At 38.8% G+C, this 17,495-nt stretch overlaps 1 protein-coding gene across 6 annotated transcripts in view; it reads left to right on the top strand.

The window, feature by feature from the left end:
• Positions 1 to 17,495, top strand: part of pkp4 (plakophilin 4) — a 158,485-nt gene that overhangs the window by 118,612 nt on the left and 22,378 nt on the right. For all 6 annotated transcript variants that reach the window (XM_080199112.1, XM_080199111.1, XM_080199113.1 and 3 more), the window contains 4 exons: positions 4,239 to 4,422; positions 4,817 to 4,934; positions 11,164 to 11,355; positions 12,651 to 12,824. In XM_080199112.1, the coding sequence (XP_080055238.1) occupies positions 4,239 to 4,422; positions 4,817 to 4,934; positions 11,164 to 11,355; positions 12,651 to 12,824 (668 nt within the window). The remainder of the gene's footprint in view (positions 1 to 4,238; positions 4,423 to 4,816; positions 4,935 to 11,163; positions 11,356 to 12,650; positions 12,825 to 17,495) is intronic.

A 17,495-nucleotide genomic window follows, 5' to 3' on the forward strand; every position in this document is an offset into this window, starting at 1 on the left:
CTATTCTGCAGTTAACTTCTGTATCAATAGTCACTGCTTGGGAGAGGATGCTGCCAAGATAGGTGAACTAGTCCACTGCCTGTAATTTGTGATTATGGGTTCTGTGTACGGTGCATGTGGAGCAGGCTGGTGCATGACTTTGGTCTTTTTAATGTTGATGGTGAGTCCAAAGTTGTCACAAGCTGTGAAAAATTTGTCCATACTGACTTGCATTTCTGGCACTGAGCCAGTATACAGGGTGCAGTCATTGGCAAAGAGGAAGTCTTTCAGACCAGTCTCCTTTACTTTAGGAATAGCTTGAAGTCTCCTCAGGTTCTATTGCTCTGTACTTGAGGCTGATTCCAGCAACAGACTCCTGGAAGGCATCATTCAGCATGGCAATAAACATCATGCTGAATAGTGTGGGTGCAGGCACACAGCCCTGTTTGACGCCATTGGTGACTGGGAATGCCTCAGAGGATTCTCCGCCATCCAGTACTCTGGCCATCATGGAGCTGGTGTACCATCCGAATGAATTTGGAGGGGCAGTCGAACTTTGACACGATCCTCCACAGGCCTTCTTGGCTTACAGTGTCGAAGGCTTTCGCGAAGTCAACAAAGGTTGCGTAGAGTTCACGATTCTGCTCCTGACACTTCTCCTGAAGTTGGTGCACAGCAAAAATCACGTCAATAGCCCCACGACCTTTGCGGAAGCCACACTGTGACTCTGGAAGCAGGTCCAACTCCAGATGAGTGACTAGACGATTTAGCAGGACTCTTGCGAGGGTTTTTCCTGTGGTGGAGAGCAGCGAGATTCCTTGGTAGTTGTCGCATACTTGCCGATTTGCTCTTCCTCTTGTAGACGTGTACGATAGAAGCATTTTTAAGTTCCTGAAGAATGGATCCTTGCTTCCAAAAGGATTGGAACAATTCAGTGAGCTTCTTGATAAGTACAGGACCAGCAGCTTTATGTATAGTATGCTTTGTCTGCATGATACACGAGCAATACTTTTCACTGTTTATTAATACATGCGACAATAACAAAGCAAACCAAATGTGAAGTTGGGAATTGGGTCCATGTGAGAATTTGATACAGTGGAGAAAGAGGGTACTCCTTTTTCTGTTTTGTTTTCAACCTCCAGTAGCTAAAGAAGACATAAGTTGCGTACTAGAAATAGAGTTGCCGAGAGAGAGAGAGCGTTGAGAATTTGAAGAACTGGGATGGGAGGATGGGGTTTGAGTCTGAGGATTCAGGGCATTCTGAAGAAAATCAAAGGATGTGTAACAGGAAAGAAAGCAAGTGACTGGTTGGAAATTTCTTTTATTTAAACTAGGGGAATTTTAATTGGAAGAATATAACATTAATTGAAATAATACAAGCACAAGCAGGACTAATGACATTGATTAACATTTAATCAAGAAAACAATTAATTAAATCTAAAATGGATCACAAGGCAAATGATGTGTTGCAGCTGTAATATGTATGAGTTGATGAACGCAAGTTTGTTCCATGAATATATTATGTATCTGTGGCTTGAAGTACTTCAGCTTGGAGTTGATGAGCTGAAGGCTGAACCTTCTACTTTGCAATGCATTAGGGAGGGGGAAATGTTATTTAGACTCTTGGCTCCAGGAGTTACATCCCTTAGAATGTGATTTTCTGATTTGTCCAGTGGTCAGTTAAAAAGGAGAACCTCAAGAGTTGGTTAACCCCTTAGGTTAGGGTCTTCTGATTTGGTCAGTGGCCAGTTAAAAAGCAGAACCACAAAGGTGGTAATTTATCTCATTCATGAGTAAATTGGCAAAGGATAAGAAAGATCAGTGAGTTGAATACATGGCACAAAGATTGATGCGGAAATGGATTTTAATTCACGGGGCACCAGCACCAATACTGGGGGAAGTGGGTGTTCTGCTGTTCAGATGGTCTTCACCTGAATCATGCTATGACCAGTGTTCTGGTGGGTTGTATAACCAGGTCAGTACTGAGGGCTTTAAACTAAATAGTGTGCAGTGCGGGATCATATGAGGAGAGATATGGTAAAATAAAGAAAAAGGGCAAGGAAGTAGAGCAGGTTAACGACATGACCGATGATAACCAAAGTTTGGCAAGAATGGACAGAGTAAATAAATTTGAATGCACCAGCTGATAAGGCCAGAGTTTGCAAGAATGATAAAAAGACAGAATTAAAGACCATCTGAATTTGCACAGCATTTGTAACAAATGGATGAATTGAAAGCATAAATAGAATGACACCTAACAATCATTTCAGAGATATGATTGCAAGTTTTCTAAGGCTGGGACCTAACTGTTCAAAGGTATTTGGTATTTCAGCAGAACAAAAAGCTAGTAAAAGATGGTGGCTTAGCTCTGTAATATAAGGATGATCCACAGGGGTGAGAGACCACCTTCATTCAAAAGATCAAGATGTAAAATCATAGAATCCCTACAATACAGAAGGAGGCCATTTGGCCCACAGAGTCTGCACCGACCACATTTCCACCCAGGCCCTATCCCAATAACTCCGCGTATTTACCCTGCTAATCCCTCTGATACTAATGGACAATTTACGATGACCAATCCATCTAACCTGCACATGTTTGGACTGTGGGAGGTTACCAGAGCACCCGGAGGAAACCCATGCAGACGTGGAGAATGGGCAACTCTACACAGACAGTGACCCAAGGCCAGATTTAAATTCTGGTCGTTGGCGCTGTGAGGCAGCAGTGCCAACCACTGCCATGGTGCTGCCCTATCAGTTTGGATAGAAATAATAGCAAAGCTAAGAAGTCACTTCTATGAGTAGGTTATAGCCCCATAAGAAAGACCATAAGACATAAGAGCAGAAATAGTCCATTTGGCCCATTGAGTCTGCTCTGATATTCAATGAGATTATCTGATCTGATCTTCAACTGCTCTTCCCATCTTATCTCCATAACTCTTGATTCCCTTACTGATTAAAAATTTGTTCATCTCTGTCTTGAATACATTTAATGACCCAACCTCTACACCCTCTGAGATTTTTAAAAAATTCTACTGATTCTCCATCCTCACCACTTGCCTGCCCGCCTATTTGTGTCATCCACAAATTCATAATAGTATATTCATTGCCCTCATCCAAGTAATTAATATATATTTATATAATCCCTGTGGCATTCCTTTTGTTACTGATTGCTATCATGAAAATGCTTTTCTTATCAGTTTGCCAATTTTCTATCCATGGTAAAATAGCTGTGGGCTTTTAAATAACTTTTTAGCTATACTGTAGGACAGGTGTACATCAAGAAATAATGGACACTTGTAAGAAAGGTACTATAATAATCATGGGTGATTTTCACATAGATTAAATGAATCAGAAGGATGAATTCGTAGTTTATTCGGGACAATACATTATATTCTAGCACCTATCAGGAACAGGTTGTTTTAGATCTGGTAACAGCTTCTACAAGTTTATAAAAAGGAAAAAAAGTAACTAAAGTGAGAGTTGATCCTTTACAGAGTGAGACAGAGAAATGGTAAACAAGGAAATGGTGGGAATACTGAAGAAGTAATTTGTGTCTGAGTCTAATGTAGAGAATACAAAAAGCATCCTAAAAATACTTACAAAATTAAGATTTGGCTGCAAATTTGGATTTTCTATTTTACTAATCCTGGTTATTCTGGCAGTTATCAACAAATATTTCATCTCTACCATGTGCTAAGAACTTTAAGAATGCCTTCTGAATTTTCTTGGGGTTGTATACATTGAGCAGCTGAAATGAATATCTGCAATGCCAACTTTCATTGCTAAAAAGTAAATGGAAATTAACTCTTATGCCTGTTATTGTCAGCATTATAAAGAAAACGATAACAAATTTATATGTTGAAATTTTACTTCAAGATATTTATCAGGGTTCTCCTAATTGTCCACCATAACTGCAGCAGAGATTTGTCAGAAAACTTGGAGCAATGATTAAGCTATTTCTGCAGCACATATACCCAAATTACAGTGGACAATCAGGTAAATCCTGTTGAACTTATACTCCAGTTTCCCTCAGTCAGTTGTGAATTGTTTCAGATGAACAGAAAAAGAATACCTGATCCATTCAACCTGTCCCACAAATTGTTACTTCGTGTATCTCAATGCATAGACCCACCACCCCATTCAGAATCAATTTTGAAGATTTGTGAGTTGTTTACCCCATAGAGAAGGGAAACAATGCTCTGCAGTCATCAAGCTAGTAAGTGCTGGGGAATTAATATAAATTGCAATATGTTTTAGGAGTCCTCTGGAATTTGTCTTCATGTGATGCAGTGAAGATGCCAATTATTCGTGATGCTCTAACAACTCTCACAAATAGTGTGGTGATACCTCATTCTGGGTGGAGCAGCTCCTCATTTGATGAAGACAGAAAAGTGAAATTTCATACGTCTTTAGTACTACGAAATACTACTGGATGTCTGAGGTGAGTAAGTAAATTATCCTCTTCAGCCCAATGGTCGTAACTATAGAAGAATGTTGAAGAATTGAAGCTAGAACTAGAAGTAATTTTAAGTCCTATGTATTCAAGTACAAAAATTTAGTGTTTTCAAAGAATTGATTTTGCTAGATAAGACAAAATATTTTTAGTTTAAATTGTTTTCTGTTTGTTTTCTCACTCATTTTCTTTGCCAATTTTCCCTTTTTTATCACCACTCAACAAAATGTCAACTTTCCTAGAGTTTAATTCCACAGTGCCTTGTGCAAGTGGCTATTCTTCATTTTTGAAAAATGATTAGTTTCATCATCTTTAATTCAATGAAATATTTATAATTATTTGGGTGTGTTAGTTATGTTTTAATAACATTGCTATTTTGCAGAAATCTTAGCTCTGCAGGCGAAGAGGCTAGGAAGAAGATCCGATCTTGTGAGGGATTGGTGGATTCATTACTATATGTAATCCAGATGTGCGTTAACACTGCAGATTATGATAGCAAGGTTTGTGATTTGCTCCATTTAATTATTTTATTCATGTAATTTGATTCTGTATATACCGCATAATTCTTGTAAACAGTCATTCAATTTAGTTTAAAGCATTTGACCTTTTTTCAGTTCCTAGTTTTCCCACCTGATGTCTACTTCTGTCTTAAAGGCACTGAGTTTTATTGATATGACATCTAGACTTCACTTCAAAGTAGTAATATTTTCATTCTTTTTTATAGTCTTTCAAATTTAGGTTTTTGTAATTACAAAAACAATCTTATGGATTAGATGTAACAAAGTATTTTTCACGTAAAATTATTTTCTAACTATTTCTCATCGGTAATGTCGTAGGGACTCATTGTAGAATCCTCAACTGGTGTAGTGATGAAGATCCTTGTTGATCTCCACATTGAAGGGAGGTAGCCGTGACTTTATCAAATATCACCAGCACTGCTCCTTAATGGCAGAAGCAAGACCCACTTTGCAAGGTGGAATAGCACAACTAGAAATCAATATGATATGACAACCGTTCCAGAAATGTGGTTGCAAAGTGGCCAAGGCAGAAATGCAATATTCAGGGCTATTGACATTCAGGAAGAGATGGAGTAACTCTGTTAATAAAGGATGAGATCAATACATGGGTGGAAAACGATCTTGGCTCAGAAGATGAAAATGTACAATCAGTTTGAGTAGAAATGAGAAATAATAAAGGAAAGAAGTCACCAGTGGTAGTCATTTATAGGTCCCCTGACAGTCACTACACTGTAGAACAGCGTGTACATAAACAAAAATGGGTGCTTATAAGAAAGGTACTGCAATAATTATAGCTCATAGAGTATCATAGAACCTACAGTGCAGAAAGAGGCCCTTCGGCCCATTGAGTCTGCACCGACCACAATCCCACTCAGGCCCTACCCCAGATCCCTACATATTTTACCCACTAATCCCTCTAACCTACGCATCCCAGGACACTAAGGGTCAATTTTAGCATGGCCAATCAATCTAACTCGCACATCTTTGGACTGATTTTAATCCTTTAGATTAGACTAATCAAATTGACAAAGGTAGCCTGGAGGATGAGTTCATAGAGTGTACTCAGGACAGTTTCTTAAAACAACCAGGTAACAAGTTATTTTAGAGATGATATCTAATGAGACGACTTTAATTAATCTTATAGTTAAGGATCCGCTAATGTAATTCCAAACATTTCGTTTCAGGGAGAGAACTATGGGTGCATGACTATTGTCTTGAGGCAATTATAAAGGTATGAAGACAGAGTTTGCAACAGTAGACTAGGAAAATAGGTTAAAAGATAAGACAGTAAATGAACAATAGGAGTCATTTCAGGAGATATTGTACAATTTCATCAAGAAAGACTCTGCAGGAAGGATCCACTTTCATTCTTAACTGAAGAATCTTAAGGATGGTACCAAATTGAAAGAATTGCTGTGAAGATTTATGGTATTCCAGAAAATTGTGAAAATTTGGTAATCAAAAAATGATGGAAAGTAGGGGAAATTAGACTAAGTAAATTAGCAAGAAATAAAACAACAGACAGTAAGAGATTCTACAAGTGTATATAAAAAGGTAGAGAGTAGCTAAAGTAAATGTTGATCCCTAAAGGACAAGTCTGGGAAATTAATTGAGAAATAAGGAAATAACAGAGACTTTGAACAAATATTTTGTTTCTGTCATTACAGTAGAGGACACGAGCATCCCAAGAATAGTAAATCAAAGGGCAAGAGGGACTGAGGGAGAAATTAAAGCAATCACTATCACTGAAGAAAACACTTAGGGAATTTTATTGGACCAAAGGCAGACAAGTTCCCGGCACCTGAGGGTCTTATAAAAAGTGGCTGTAGAGAATGGATGCATTTGTGGTCTTCCAAAATGCCCTAGATTCTGAGAAGGTTTCAGCACATTGGAAGATTACAAGTATAACACCCCTCTTCACAAGAGGAGGAGATTGAAAGGAGGAAACTATGGACTAGTTGCCTCATATCTGTCTTGGGGAAATTGATGGATTGATTATTAAGCAAATTTATTTTAGTTACAGAAAATGGATAAAGGAGAGCCAGTAGATGTAGTGTTTTTTGATTTCCAGACGTTTTCAATAAGGTGACAAACAAAAGGTGACTTCGTAACCTGAGCTCATGGCATTGGGAATAATGGTTAGTGTGGATAGAGGATTAGCTGGATACAGATAGGAAACCAAGTTGGTTTCAAGGGGTAATTTTCATGTTGGCAAACTAAGTAATATAGCGAACAGTGCTGGAGCACAAACAGTTTACAATCTATATTAATGACTTGGATGAATTAGCAAAGTATATTGTAGCCAGATTTGCTCTCAATACAAATAAACAAGTTGTGAGTAGCTACCAAGGAGTCAGCATAGTTTAAGTGATTAGTTAAAAATTTGGCATATGGAATATAACAGCTGAAAATGAGGTGCTCGCTTTGGTGGGAAGAATGATATTTAAGTACTGCAGCATTTTGCAATCTATCTACATTTAAGTGTAGATAGACTGCAAAATGCTGCAGTGCAGAAAGATCTGATTGGCCGTATGAATCATGAAAAGTTAGCATATAGATAGAATTAGCAGTTTGGGAAGGCAGATGTAATGTTGACTTTTACTACAAGGGGAAGGAAATATAAAAATATGGAAACCTTGCTATAACTGTGCAGGGCAACGATGACATCATACCTAGTATACATTATACAGGAAGGATATGCTTACACTCAAAGGAGTTCAGAGAAGATTCACTCAACTGATTCCAGGAATGAAGAGGTTGTCTTATGATGAATTCTTAGGCCTATACACATTGGAGTTTAGATGGATGAGGTGATCATATTGAAATAACAACATAAGAACTAGGAGCAGGAATAGGCCATCTGGTTCCTTGAGCCTGCTCTGCCGTTCAATAAGATCATGGCTGATCTTTTCGTGGACTCAGCTTCACTTACCCGCCCGCTCACCATAACCCTTAATTCATAGAACACTACAGCACAAACAGGCCCTTCGGCCCACAAGTTACGCCGATCACATCTATACCTACCAAGCATAGAATTATCTGTAACTTCCAATGCAATTAGATCCCATATACTCATCCAGAAGTCTTTTAAAACACCCCAGCGAGTTCACCTCTATCACCACTGACGGCAGCCGATTCCACTCACTCACCACCCTCTGAGTGAAAAACTTACCCCTAACATCTCCTCTGTACTTGCTTCCCAGCACCTTAAACCTGTGCCCTCTCATAGCGACCATTTCAGCCCTGGGAAATAGCCTCCCAGAATCCACCCTATCTATACCTCTCAACATTTTATAAACCTCTATCAGGTCGCCTCTTAACCTCCGTCTCTCCAGGGAGAAGAGACCTAGTTCCCTCAACCTATCTTCATAAGGCATGCCTCCCAATCCAGGCAACATCCTTGTAAATCTCCTCTGCACCCTCTCAATAGCTTCCACATCCTTCCTGTAGTGAGGCAACCAGAACTGTGCACAGTACTCCAAGTGGTGTCTGACACAGGTCCTATAAAGTTGCAGCATTACCTCCCGACTCCTAAACTCAATCCCTCGATTAATGAAGGCCAGTACACCATACGCTTTCTTGACCACATCCTCCACCTGCAAGGCCGATTTAAGAGACCTATGGACCCGGACCCCAAGATCCTTCTGCTCTTCAACCCAGCTAAGACTCCTACCCTTGATATTGTACTCCTGCATCCCGTTGGTCCTGCCAAAATGGACCACTACACATTTATCGCATTGAAGTCTGTCTGCCACTTCTCCGCCCAGTCTTGCATCCTATCTATGTCACGCTGCAACTTCTGACATCCCTCCAGACTATCCACAACACCACCAATCTTCGTATCGAACTTACTAATCCATCCCTCCAGTTCCTCATCCAGGTCATTTATGAAAATGACAAACAGCAAGGGTCCTAGAACAGATCCCTGGGGCACTCCACTGGTGACCGACCTCTATGCAGAAAATGACCCATCCACAACCACTCTCTGCCTTCTGCAGGCAAGCCAGCTCTGGATCCACAAGGCCAAAGCCCCTCGGATCCCATATCCTCTCACCTTCTCAAGAAGTCTTGCATGGGGGACCTTATCAAACGCCTTGCTGAAGTCCATGTAAACCACGTCCACCACTCTTCCTTTGTCAATGTGTTCAGTCACGTTTTCAAAGAACTCAACTAGGCTCGTAAGGCACGACCTGCCCTTGACAAAGGCGTGCTGACTATTCCTGATCATTCTAAACTTCTCTAAATGCTCATAAATCTTGAACCTCAGAATCCTCTCCATCAACTTACCAACCACTGAGGTCAGACTCACCGGTCAGTAATTTCCCGGGTTATCCCTGTTCCATTTCTTGAAAATAGGAACCACATCTGCAATCCTCCAGAACCTCTCCCGTCTCCATCAACAATGCAAAGATCATCGCCAGGGGCTCTGCAATCACTTCCCTCACCTCCCACAGTAACCTGGGGTACATCCCATCCGGTCCCGGCGACTTATCTATCTTGATAGAATTTAAAAGTTCCAACACATCCTCTTTCTTAATATCCACATACTCAATCTTTTCAGTCTGCCGCAAACCTGTAGTACAACCTCCCAGATCACTTTCCACCGTGAATACCAAGGCAAAGTACTCATTAAGCACCTCTGCCGTTTCTTCCGGTTCCAGAGACTTTTTCCCCTTCACCTTATATAGGTCCTATCCCTTCTTTTCTCATCCTTTTACTCTTTACATATTTGTAGAGAACACCTTGGGATTCTCCTTAATTTTACCCGCCAAGGCCTTCTCATGTCCCCTTCTGGCTCTCCTAATTTCCTTTTTAAGCTCTTTTCTACAAGCCTTATACTCCTCTAGATCTTTAACAGCGCTTAGCTCTCTGAACCTTTTATATGCCTTTCGTTTCTTCCTGACCAGGTTCACTACAACCTTCGTGCACCACGGCTCCCACGACCTACCAAAACCTCCTTGTCTCATTGGAACGTTGCTGTGCAGAGCTCCAGTCAAACATTCCTTGAAAATCCGCCACCTTCTTTCAGTACTTTTCCCCTTTACTGTTCAAAAATTTATCTATCTTTGTCTTAAAAACATTCAATGAGGTTGCCTCAACTGCTTCATTGGGCAGGGAATTCCACAGATTCACAACCCTTTGGGTGAAAAAGTTCCTCCTCAATTCAGTCCTAAATCTGCTTCTGCTTATTTTGAGGCTATGCCCCCTAGTTTTAGTTTCACCCGCTGGTGGAAACAACTTCCCTGCTTCTATCTTATCTATTCCCTTCATAATTTTATATGTTGCTATAAGACCTCCCCTCATTCTTAATTCTAATGAGTATAGCCCCAGTCTCCTCAGTCTCTCCTGATAAGCCAACCCTCTCAACTCCGGAATCAACCTTGTGAATCTCCTCTGCACCCCCTCCAGTGCCAGTATATCCTTTCTCAAGTAAGGAGACCAAAATTGTACACAGTACTCCAGGTGTGGCCTCACCAGCATCTTATACAGTTGCAACATAACCTTGTAACTTTTGAAAACCATCCCACTAGCAATGGAAGGACAAAATTCCATTTCCCTTCTTAATTACCTGCTGCACCTGCAAACCAACTCCTTGAGATTGCTGTACAAGGACCCAAGGAATATTAGATTCCAAGGAAGCTGAACTGATAGAGGTGCTGAGAGAATGTTTCCCTTGTGGAATAATCTACAACTAGGTGCACAGTTTCAAAATATGGGATCTCCTGTTTGAAATGAGGAGAAATTTCCTCTCGAGGGTTATTAGTCTTATAAATCCTCTACCCTAGAGAGCTTTGGAGGCTGGGTTATTGAGTGTATTCAAGGCTGAGCTGAATCTTTGATCTACGAGGGAGCTTAGGGTTATTAAGGGGCAGGCAAGAAAATGGAATTGAGGCCACAATCAGATCGACCATGAGTTTATTAAATATCAGGGCAAGATTGAGTTGCCAAATGGCTCTCTGCTGCTGCTTTTTTTTAATGATCTAATGAAAGGTCCCTTTTACTATTTTGTAATCCCTACACTAAATTGGAATCTTGCGTTTTTCATGGAAAACTCCAACAAAAACAAAGAACTTGTCCAAGAAATGTAGCTAAGTTTAGATGTCAGGAATCTGAAGTGGTTCTGTGCCTTACTGAGGCAAATATTGATGAAAATGACAATGTTCATTTAAATATAACTGATCTAAGTGGCATTCTGTGTTTGTTGTTTTAGACTGTTGAAAACTGCGTTTGCATCTTGAGAAACCTGTCCTATCGCTTAGAGCTAGAGGTTCCACAAGCTCGTCTGATGGGAACAAGTGAGCTTGATGGATTACTTGGTACTGATTCTCCAAACAAAGATGCTGAGACTGGTTGTTGGGGTAAGAAGAAGAAAAAGAAAAAAAAAGAACCCCAGGAAGATCAGGTAAAAGTTTGCCTCTCACTGAAACTATGACATGATTTGGAACACTATTTTGAGTTTCCAATGGGAGCTAAAGCACTGAAAACAAACTAATGGGTGTTAAAATAAATTGTGGGGCACCACGATCGTGTTAAAAATGGCAGTACGGTCAAACTGACTGTGAACATAAAACAATCACTGCAATGCGTGACTGAAGTCTTCACTAAAAAAATCTGGAGTTTGCGAGCCTTCCTTATCAATATTCTGATCATTTATTCTCTGCTAAACACATCAGTCATCATAAAAGGAATTTTCAAAATTTGCAGAAGGTGTCAAATTTGAGGTAGATGGAGCACAAAGGGGGAATGCAACAAAGTACAGTAAATTTGCTGAATAGGTGTATAATTGACAAATTAATGTCAATTTGGATAAGGGTGATGAGATTATGCATTTTAGTGGAAAGAATAAAGAGACCACATAATGCTGTAGAAGACAAAGGGATCTTGAAGTAAAAATCGTAAATCACAAATTAGTGAGATAGAATAATAAGGCTATTCAGAAAAAAACAAGCAGAACACTGGAGTTCGTTTCTGGAAGGGCAGAGTTGAAAAGCAGAGAAGTTATGTTAAATATATATCATACTTTGGTTAGATCATACTTGAAGTACTGTGCATCGTTCTGATCTCCATTATTATGAAAAGGATATAGAGGCACTGGCATTTTCAAGTGCAAAACAAGATTTACAAGGATGATAGCAGAATTGAGGGGATACATTTATTAGGAAAGACTGAACAGGCTGATGCTCATATCTGGGTGAATTTGAGGAGAAACCCACAGATGTTCAATCAGGTGGCATTGGCCATTTGGTTTCGGAGTGGAGTGTGTCTGACCGTAGTTAGCCTGTGGGTTTAAAGGGACTGTGCTTACGGAGAGCACTATGGCGTAAGATATGTTTTGTAATTTGTGTTTTCCATAAAATCTGCGTACATTTGTGAAGATATGTGGGATTTAAGGTGTATTGTATTGTCAAACTTTTTAGATTTAATATTTTTTGTTTATGGAAGCTAATTGGTTGCTCTGTGACTCTATTCATCCACATTTTCTTAAAACAAGTAAAAGTTAAGGTCTTTTGAGGCAGGGTTCCATTCTGGGATCTCTTGTTCAATAGCAAGATCGACTGGGATCGGAACAATAATGTGAATTAAACAATGCATAGACAAGTGGTATGATTTTGGGCAACTAAATTATTAACTTTCAATTGCAAGCAGAGTGCAATTTGAGGGATCCTGCTGCTTTTAAGCCAATATCTTTATTTGCAGTGGGATGGTGTAGGTCCTATCCCTGGATTTTCTAAATCTCCTAAAGGAGTTGAAATGTTGTGGCATCCATCAATAGTGAAACCGTATCTCACTCTTCTTGCTGAAAGTTCAAACCCAGCTACATTGGAAGGATCTGCTGGATCTCTACAGAACCTATCAGCAGGAAACTGGAAGGTATGTCCAAAATATATAACATAATTATTTATAAATAACAATTTGAGCACTTTTGTGTTCCATCTAAGTAATGGCCTTAGGAATTGCAACATTTTTTTAACCATCTTTGAAACCCACTGTTTCCTAAATCCATTTGTATTGGTTCAGAAACAGGCTGAAGCTTCTTTGCATTTTGCCACAACCTCTGACAAGCACAACTACTGCGTTAATGCTTTTTTCCATTTTTTCACACTGGCATTTCTCAACTAGCTTAAAAAAAAGTTACCAACATTTTCGAGCTCATGCCCACTACATAGGTTTACAGCTTACCATAAAATTTTACATCGCAACAACGATCATTTGGTCCATTATGTGTTTGCTGGCTGTATAGCGAAAGGTGTCGTTCACTTGGTTCTATTCCCTTGCCCTTTCCCCATTACTACCTGAACTTAAATATGGAATCTTCATGAAGTATAAACAGACAGCCTGTTCCACTTTATGATTTAAGTTTAGCTTTATATTCTGTACAGTTCTTTTAAAAAATAATTAAAGACTACATTTCTAGCACGCTGTGGTCGAGCATTCCAAGACTCTGTATCGAAGAAACTCTTTTCATTCAGTTGATAAATTTGACAACCTAATTACCAACTCCCCCTTTCGATGGCCATAGTTATCCCCCAGTCACCCATCAAAATTTCTTGAACATCTGTTGGATTTTTGTTTAATTACAAAACAAGTATTCTCGTAACCGAAGCCTGTCGTCCCACCATCCCATCACCTTTGTGCATTACTTCGTACCTCTTGATGCTCTCAATATCCGTCCTATTCTAACATAAAACTAACTACTCAAACTAGAGCTTAACCAAATAGCATTACTATTATTGCTCTGTGTCCTGTATTCCTATTTATAGAACCTAGAATCCCACATGTTTTAATAGTTTTTCAACTTATTATCCTTCTTTTAATGTCAGAAATTTTAGTTCTTCGGGCTGAGTTGAATTTAACGTGAAAGTGTGATGTGACAATCCACTGCATTTCCCAAGCTTTATGAAAAGTGCAAGCTTCCAAAAGAGAGGTTTGAGCATTCTAATTAAAAAAGCAAAATATTGGTCTGATCATTTGATCAGTTTATGCATGTCATTTGTCTCATAGAAAGCGTTAATAGTTTTGCTTTTACAGTGAGAAACAACAGACTGCTGACATGAATAAATCTGTATTAACCTACTGCGATCTCAATGGCAAGAATTTTGGGAATCCTGCGTCAGATTACCTCCCATTGTAGATTGCAACAATGATCAGCAGCACAGTTCAGTCAAAAAAGGCAGGCAGTTGAAGGTGTGACTTGCAAAAAAAAAAGCTGCTACAGTGAAAAAACACTGAGGAAAACAAGCATTTAAAAATCACATTAGTAAACATTAACAAAATTAAAAGTATAAGCACTTCACTTGGTAAATGTAAATAATTTTGATCAAATAAGTATTTGAAGGGCATAGACAAGGTAAATAATCAATATGTTTTCCCAAAGGTAGAGGTCTAAAACTAGAGGGCATAGGTTTAAGGGGAGAGATACAAGTGTGTCCAGAGGGGGCAATTTTTTCACACACAGGGTGGTAAGTGTCTGGAACAAGCTGCCAGAAGTAGTAGTAGAGGCGGGTACAATTTTATTTTTTAGAAAGCATTTAGATAGTTACATGGGTACAATGGGTGTAGAGGGATAAGGGCTAAATGCGGGCAATTGGGATTAGCTTAGGGGTTTTTAAAAAAAAAAGGGTGGCATGGACAAGTTGGGCTGAAGGGCCTGTTTCCATGCTGTAAACCTTATGACTCTAAGGCTATAATACTAAACAGTGATATTTTAAAAATCTGACAAATCATGCTTAAAAACTAAAATCTATAACATTTTAAACAGATGTTTAAAAGCTTTCATGTTGAAAAATATGAAAACAATCCATTTTAACTTTTTAAAGCTTCAGCTTTAATTGCTTGTAAATTGAGAGGCCTCATCCTTGGAAAACTGATGTGAAATTTTTAAATGTAATTAATATGGAATTTGTGGGCACTTAACCTAAATATGCACTCATAATGCCATTTGGAGTAACAAAACCTCAAATAGGACTGGTTGATGCATGACAACTTTATGATCAATGTTCTCCAATATAGGTACACTCAGAAGTTGTGGAGCCTCACTGATATGAAGTAGTGGCAATCATTGAATGTGTCATTACTTATAGCACTGTAAAATCTGGCCAATTAATTTGAGTAACACATTGCCTTGAAATATCTGTGTGGAAGTGATGTAACTTTCCTCCTTGAAATCTATACCATTGAAATATTCTGCCTTGTTTCCGAGGCCTTATTACCTAGCAACTAAAATTGAGTATTGCACCATCGTGCAAAGCTATTATTTAGGATGTATGAGCATGTTTCCATGTTTTTTATTTCGATGCTGTCTGAACCTAGCAGTATCAGGTTTGTATGTCTATAGCGTAGTGAACTTTGTTGCACCTTCATTTTGTACTTTGCTTCCTCTTTCCCTGTTGGTACTTGGCACAGCTCAGATTTACATTATATATTCATGAGTGAGTTATCTATTGATTTAAAGTAAATTTCAGAACACTCAATTGGTAATCTTTATTATATTACATTTTTACAATAAAGCAGATTATTGGGGTGTGTTCTGTTTAAATCTTATTAGTTTATGTCCTCCATTTAGTCTGTCTGTATTGTTGACTGTCACCTTGGAATGCCCAAAAGCTCAACTTCAGGTCAAGAACAGAATTAGAAAACATGCATGTGACATGGAAATTGTACTTAAAGTCACCTGCATAAAGTCACCAGAAATCACCAGATCCCACCATTCCAGTCAACATTTCATAAAATTGAATGTGACTTATCAATACAGCACTATTCTTTGTATTCCATATTATGGCTATTCAGTCTAGCTGTTATATTATTAAGTTCTGTATCTTCCACCTATATAGTGCATCTAGGCATCAGGAAAGGCTGAAGCTGGGAGAGGCAGACGTTATGTGGAAGCAATGCAAACTGAGCAGGGAACATTGATACCAGAAGAATGAATGAAAGGAAAGGTTAGGTGAATTTTTCTTCTCTGCAGAAGATTGTTAGGACTTGTAATGCTTTACCAGTAACACTGGTGGAAGCAAAATTTGTAATGTATTTTGAAAGGAAAGCGAATGAACAGTTCAATCTGAAAGGGCATGAGGAAAAGTGAAGAGTTAGAGATGCTGTACAGACACAATGGATTAAACATCTTCCTCCCATACTTTTAAGATTCTGATACCACTAGCTTTGTAAAAGCTAGATTCTTTTCTTGCCTCACATTACACCCCAACCCTCTAACTTTGAGACAGACTAAGGGGAGTCCCTGGAAAACGATTTTGAATGCAAATTTTGACCATTTGTTCTTTGCTTCCTAACTCATGATGCCAATTACAATTTTCTTACTCTGTTTCATTTGAGATAAGATAACCAAAGAACTTAACCTGGTCTGTTTGACATGGATACTCACTAAAGCTACGTATATTTCATCTTCAGCTTAAGAACACCAGAATTGACTTGAGCCATTTGTTGAAATTTTGACCAAACCAATCTCTCTATGCATCCTTCATTGAGCTGTTATTACATTATTATTAGCAAATTCCATCACATTTGTGCACCACTTAATGTGTGAGATAAGTTTGCATTGCTAGAATTTGAAGTTTATTTTTTTCACAAAAATAAGCTTTTTGCTGCTGATAATGTTATGATGCTGATGTGTCAGTGAAAATGCAGAAAATATTTATTTTGTTCATAGCCTACACTTGCAATATTACATAAATGTAAAAGTTAATAGCAATGTTAAATTGCATCAAAAATATATTTAGAGTATCTCTTCTAGCTGCAAATTTTCTATAACCTGAAACACTGGAATAGATTTTCTTCTGTCAGTCAATACTAAGTGGTAATGCACTGTTACTGATATCACTAAAATGGCAGAATATTAGTATTTGCATAACTTTTCACTGACCTGGGTTCCAACTCAGGCAGATATAGGTAGCACACTAGTGGTAGAAGTCGCAATTTGAAAGTATGTTTAAAACTTAATGAATGCGCAAATTTAATGGGAAGTGTCACAATTGGGAATGTAATTCAAAAAGCCTCTGGAAAGGCTCAAATTATTTCAATCCTTTGGAAGGCTCAAAAATCATTTCAGCCCATTGGAAACCTGGCCAAAGCCCAATGAGTAAGAAATTAAGTAGTATCGGATACAATTGAAAGGGAAGGAACCCCACATGAAGGGTTAGGGCTGTAGCCAACTGGCACCATCACTGGCTGTACCAAAACTATATGGACATTATCACCAAATGGCATAGTTTGATATCTGGCTTCCTACTGCCTTAAACCCTGTGAAGACTGTTCCACCTGACTGTTATCGGGTAGGAATGACAGTTCCTACAAATATGGTTTCTGGTATTATGAGCACTGACTCACCATCACCTCATTATGCAAGAGGTTCATTTGATGTGTTATATTAGGTTAGTGATAATAGGGCAATTTATTAAGCAACAAAAGATGTACTTCACAAAAAAGGGCAGTTAATATCCTAGTTCAGGTAGTTTTTACTTCTCCTTAACTCCCAATAGCTGCAGATGGCTCATAACTTTTCATTATCTCTCTATGACTTCTTCATAT

The sequence above is a fragment of the Carcharhinus amblyrhynchos genome, chromosome 11 (assembly GCF_965287045.1).
Source record: "Carcharhinus amblyrhynchos chromosome 11, sCarAmb.v2.hapA, whole genome shotgun sequence".
In the NCBI taxonomy this organism is placed as follows: Eukaryota; Metazoa; Chordata; class Chondrichthyes; order Carcharhiniformes; family Carcharhinidae; genus Carcharhinus; species Carcharhinus amblyrhynchos.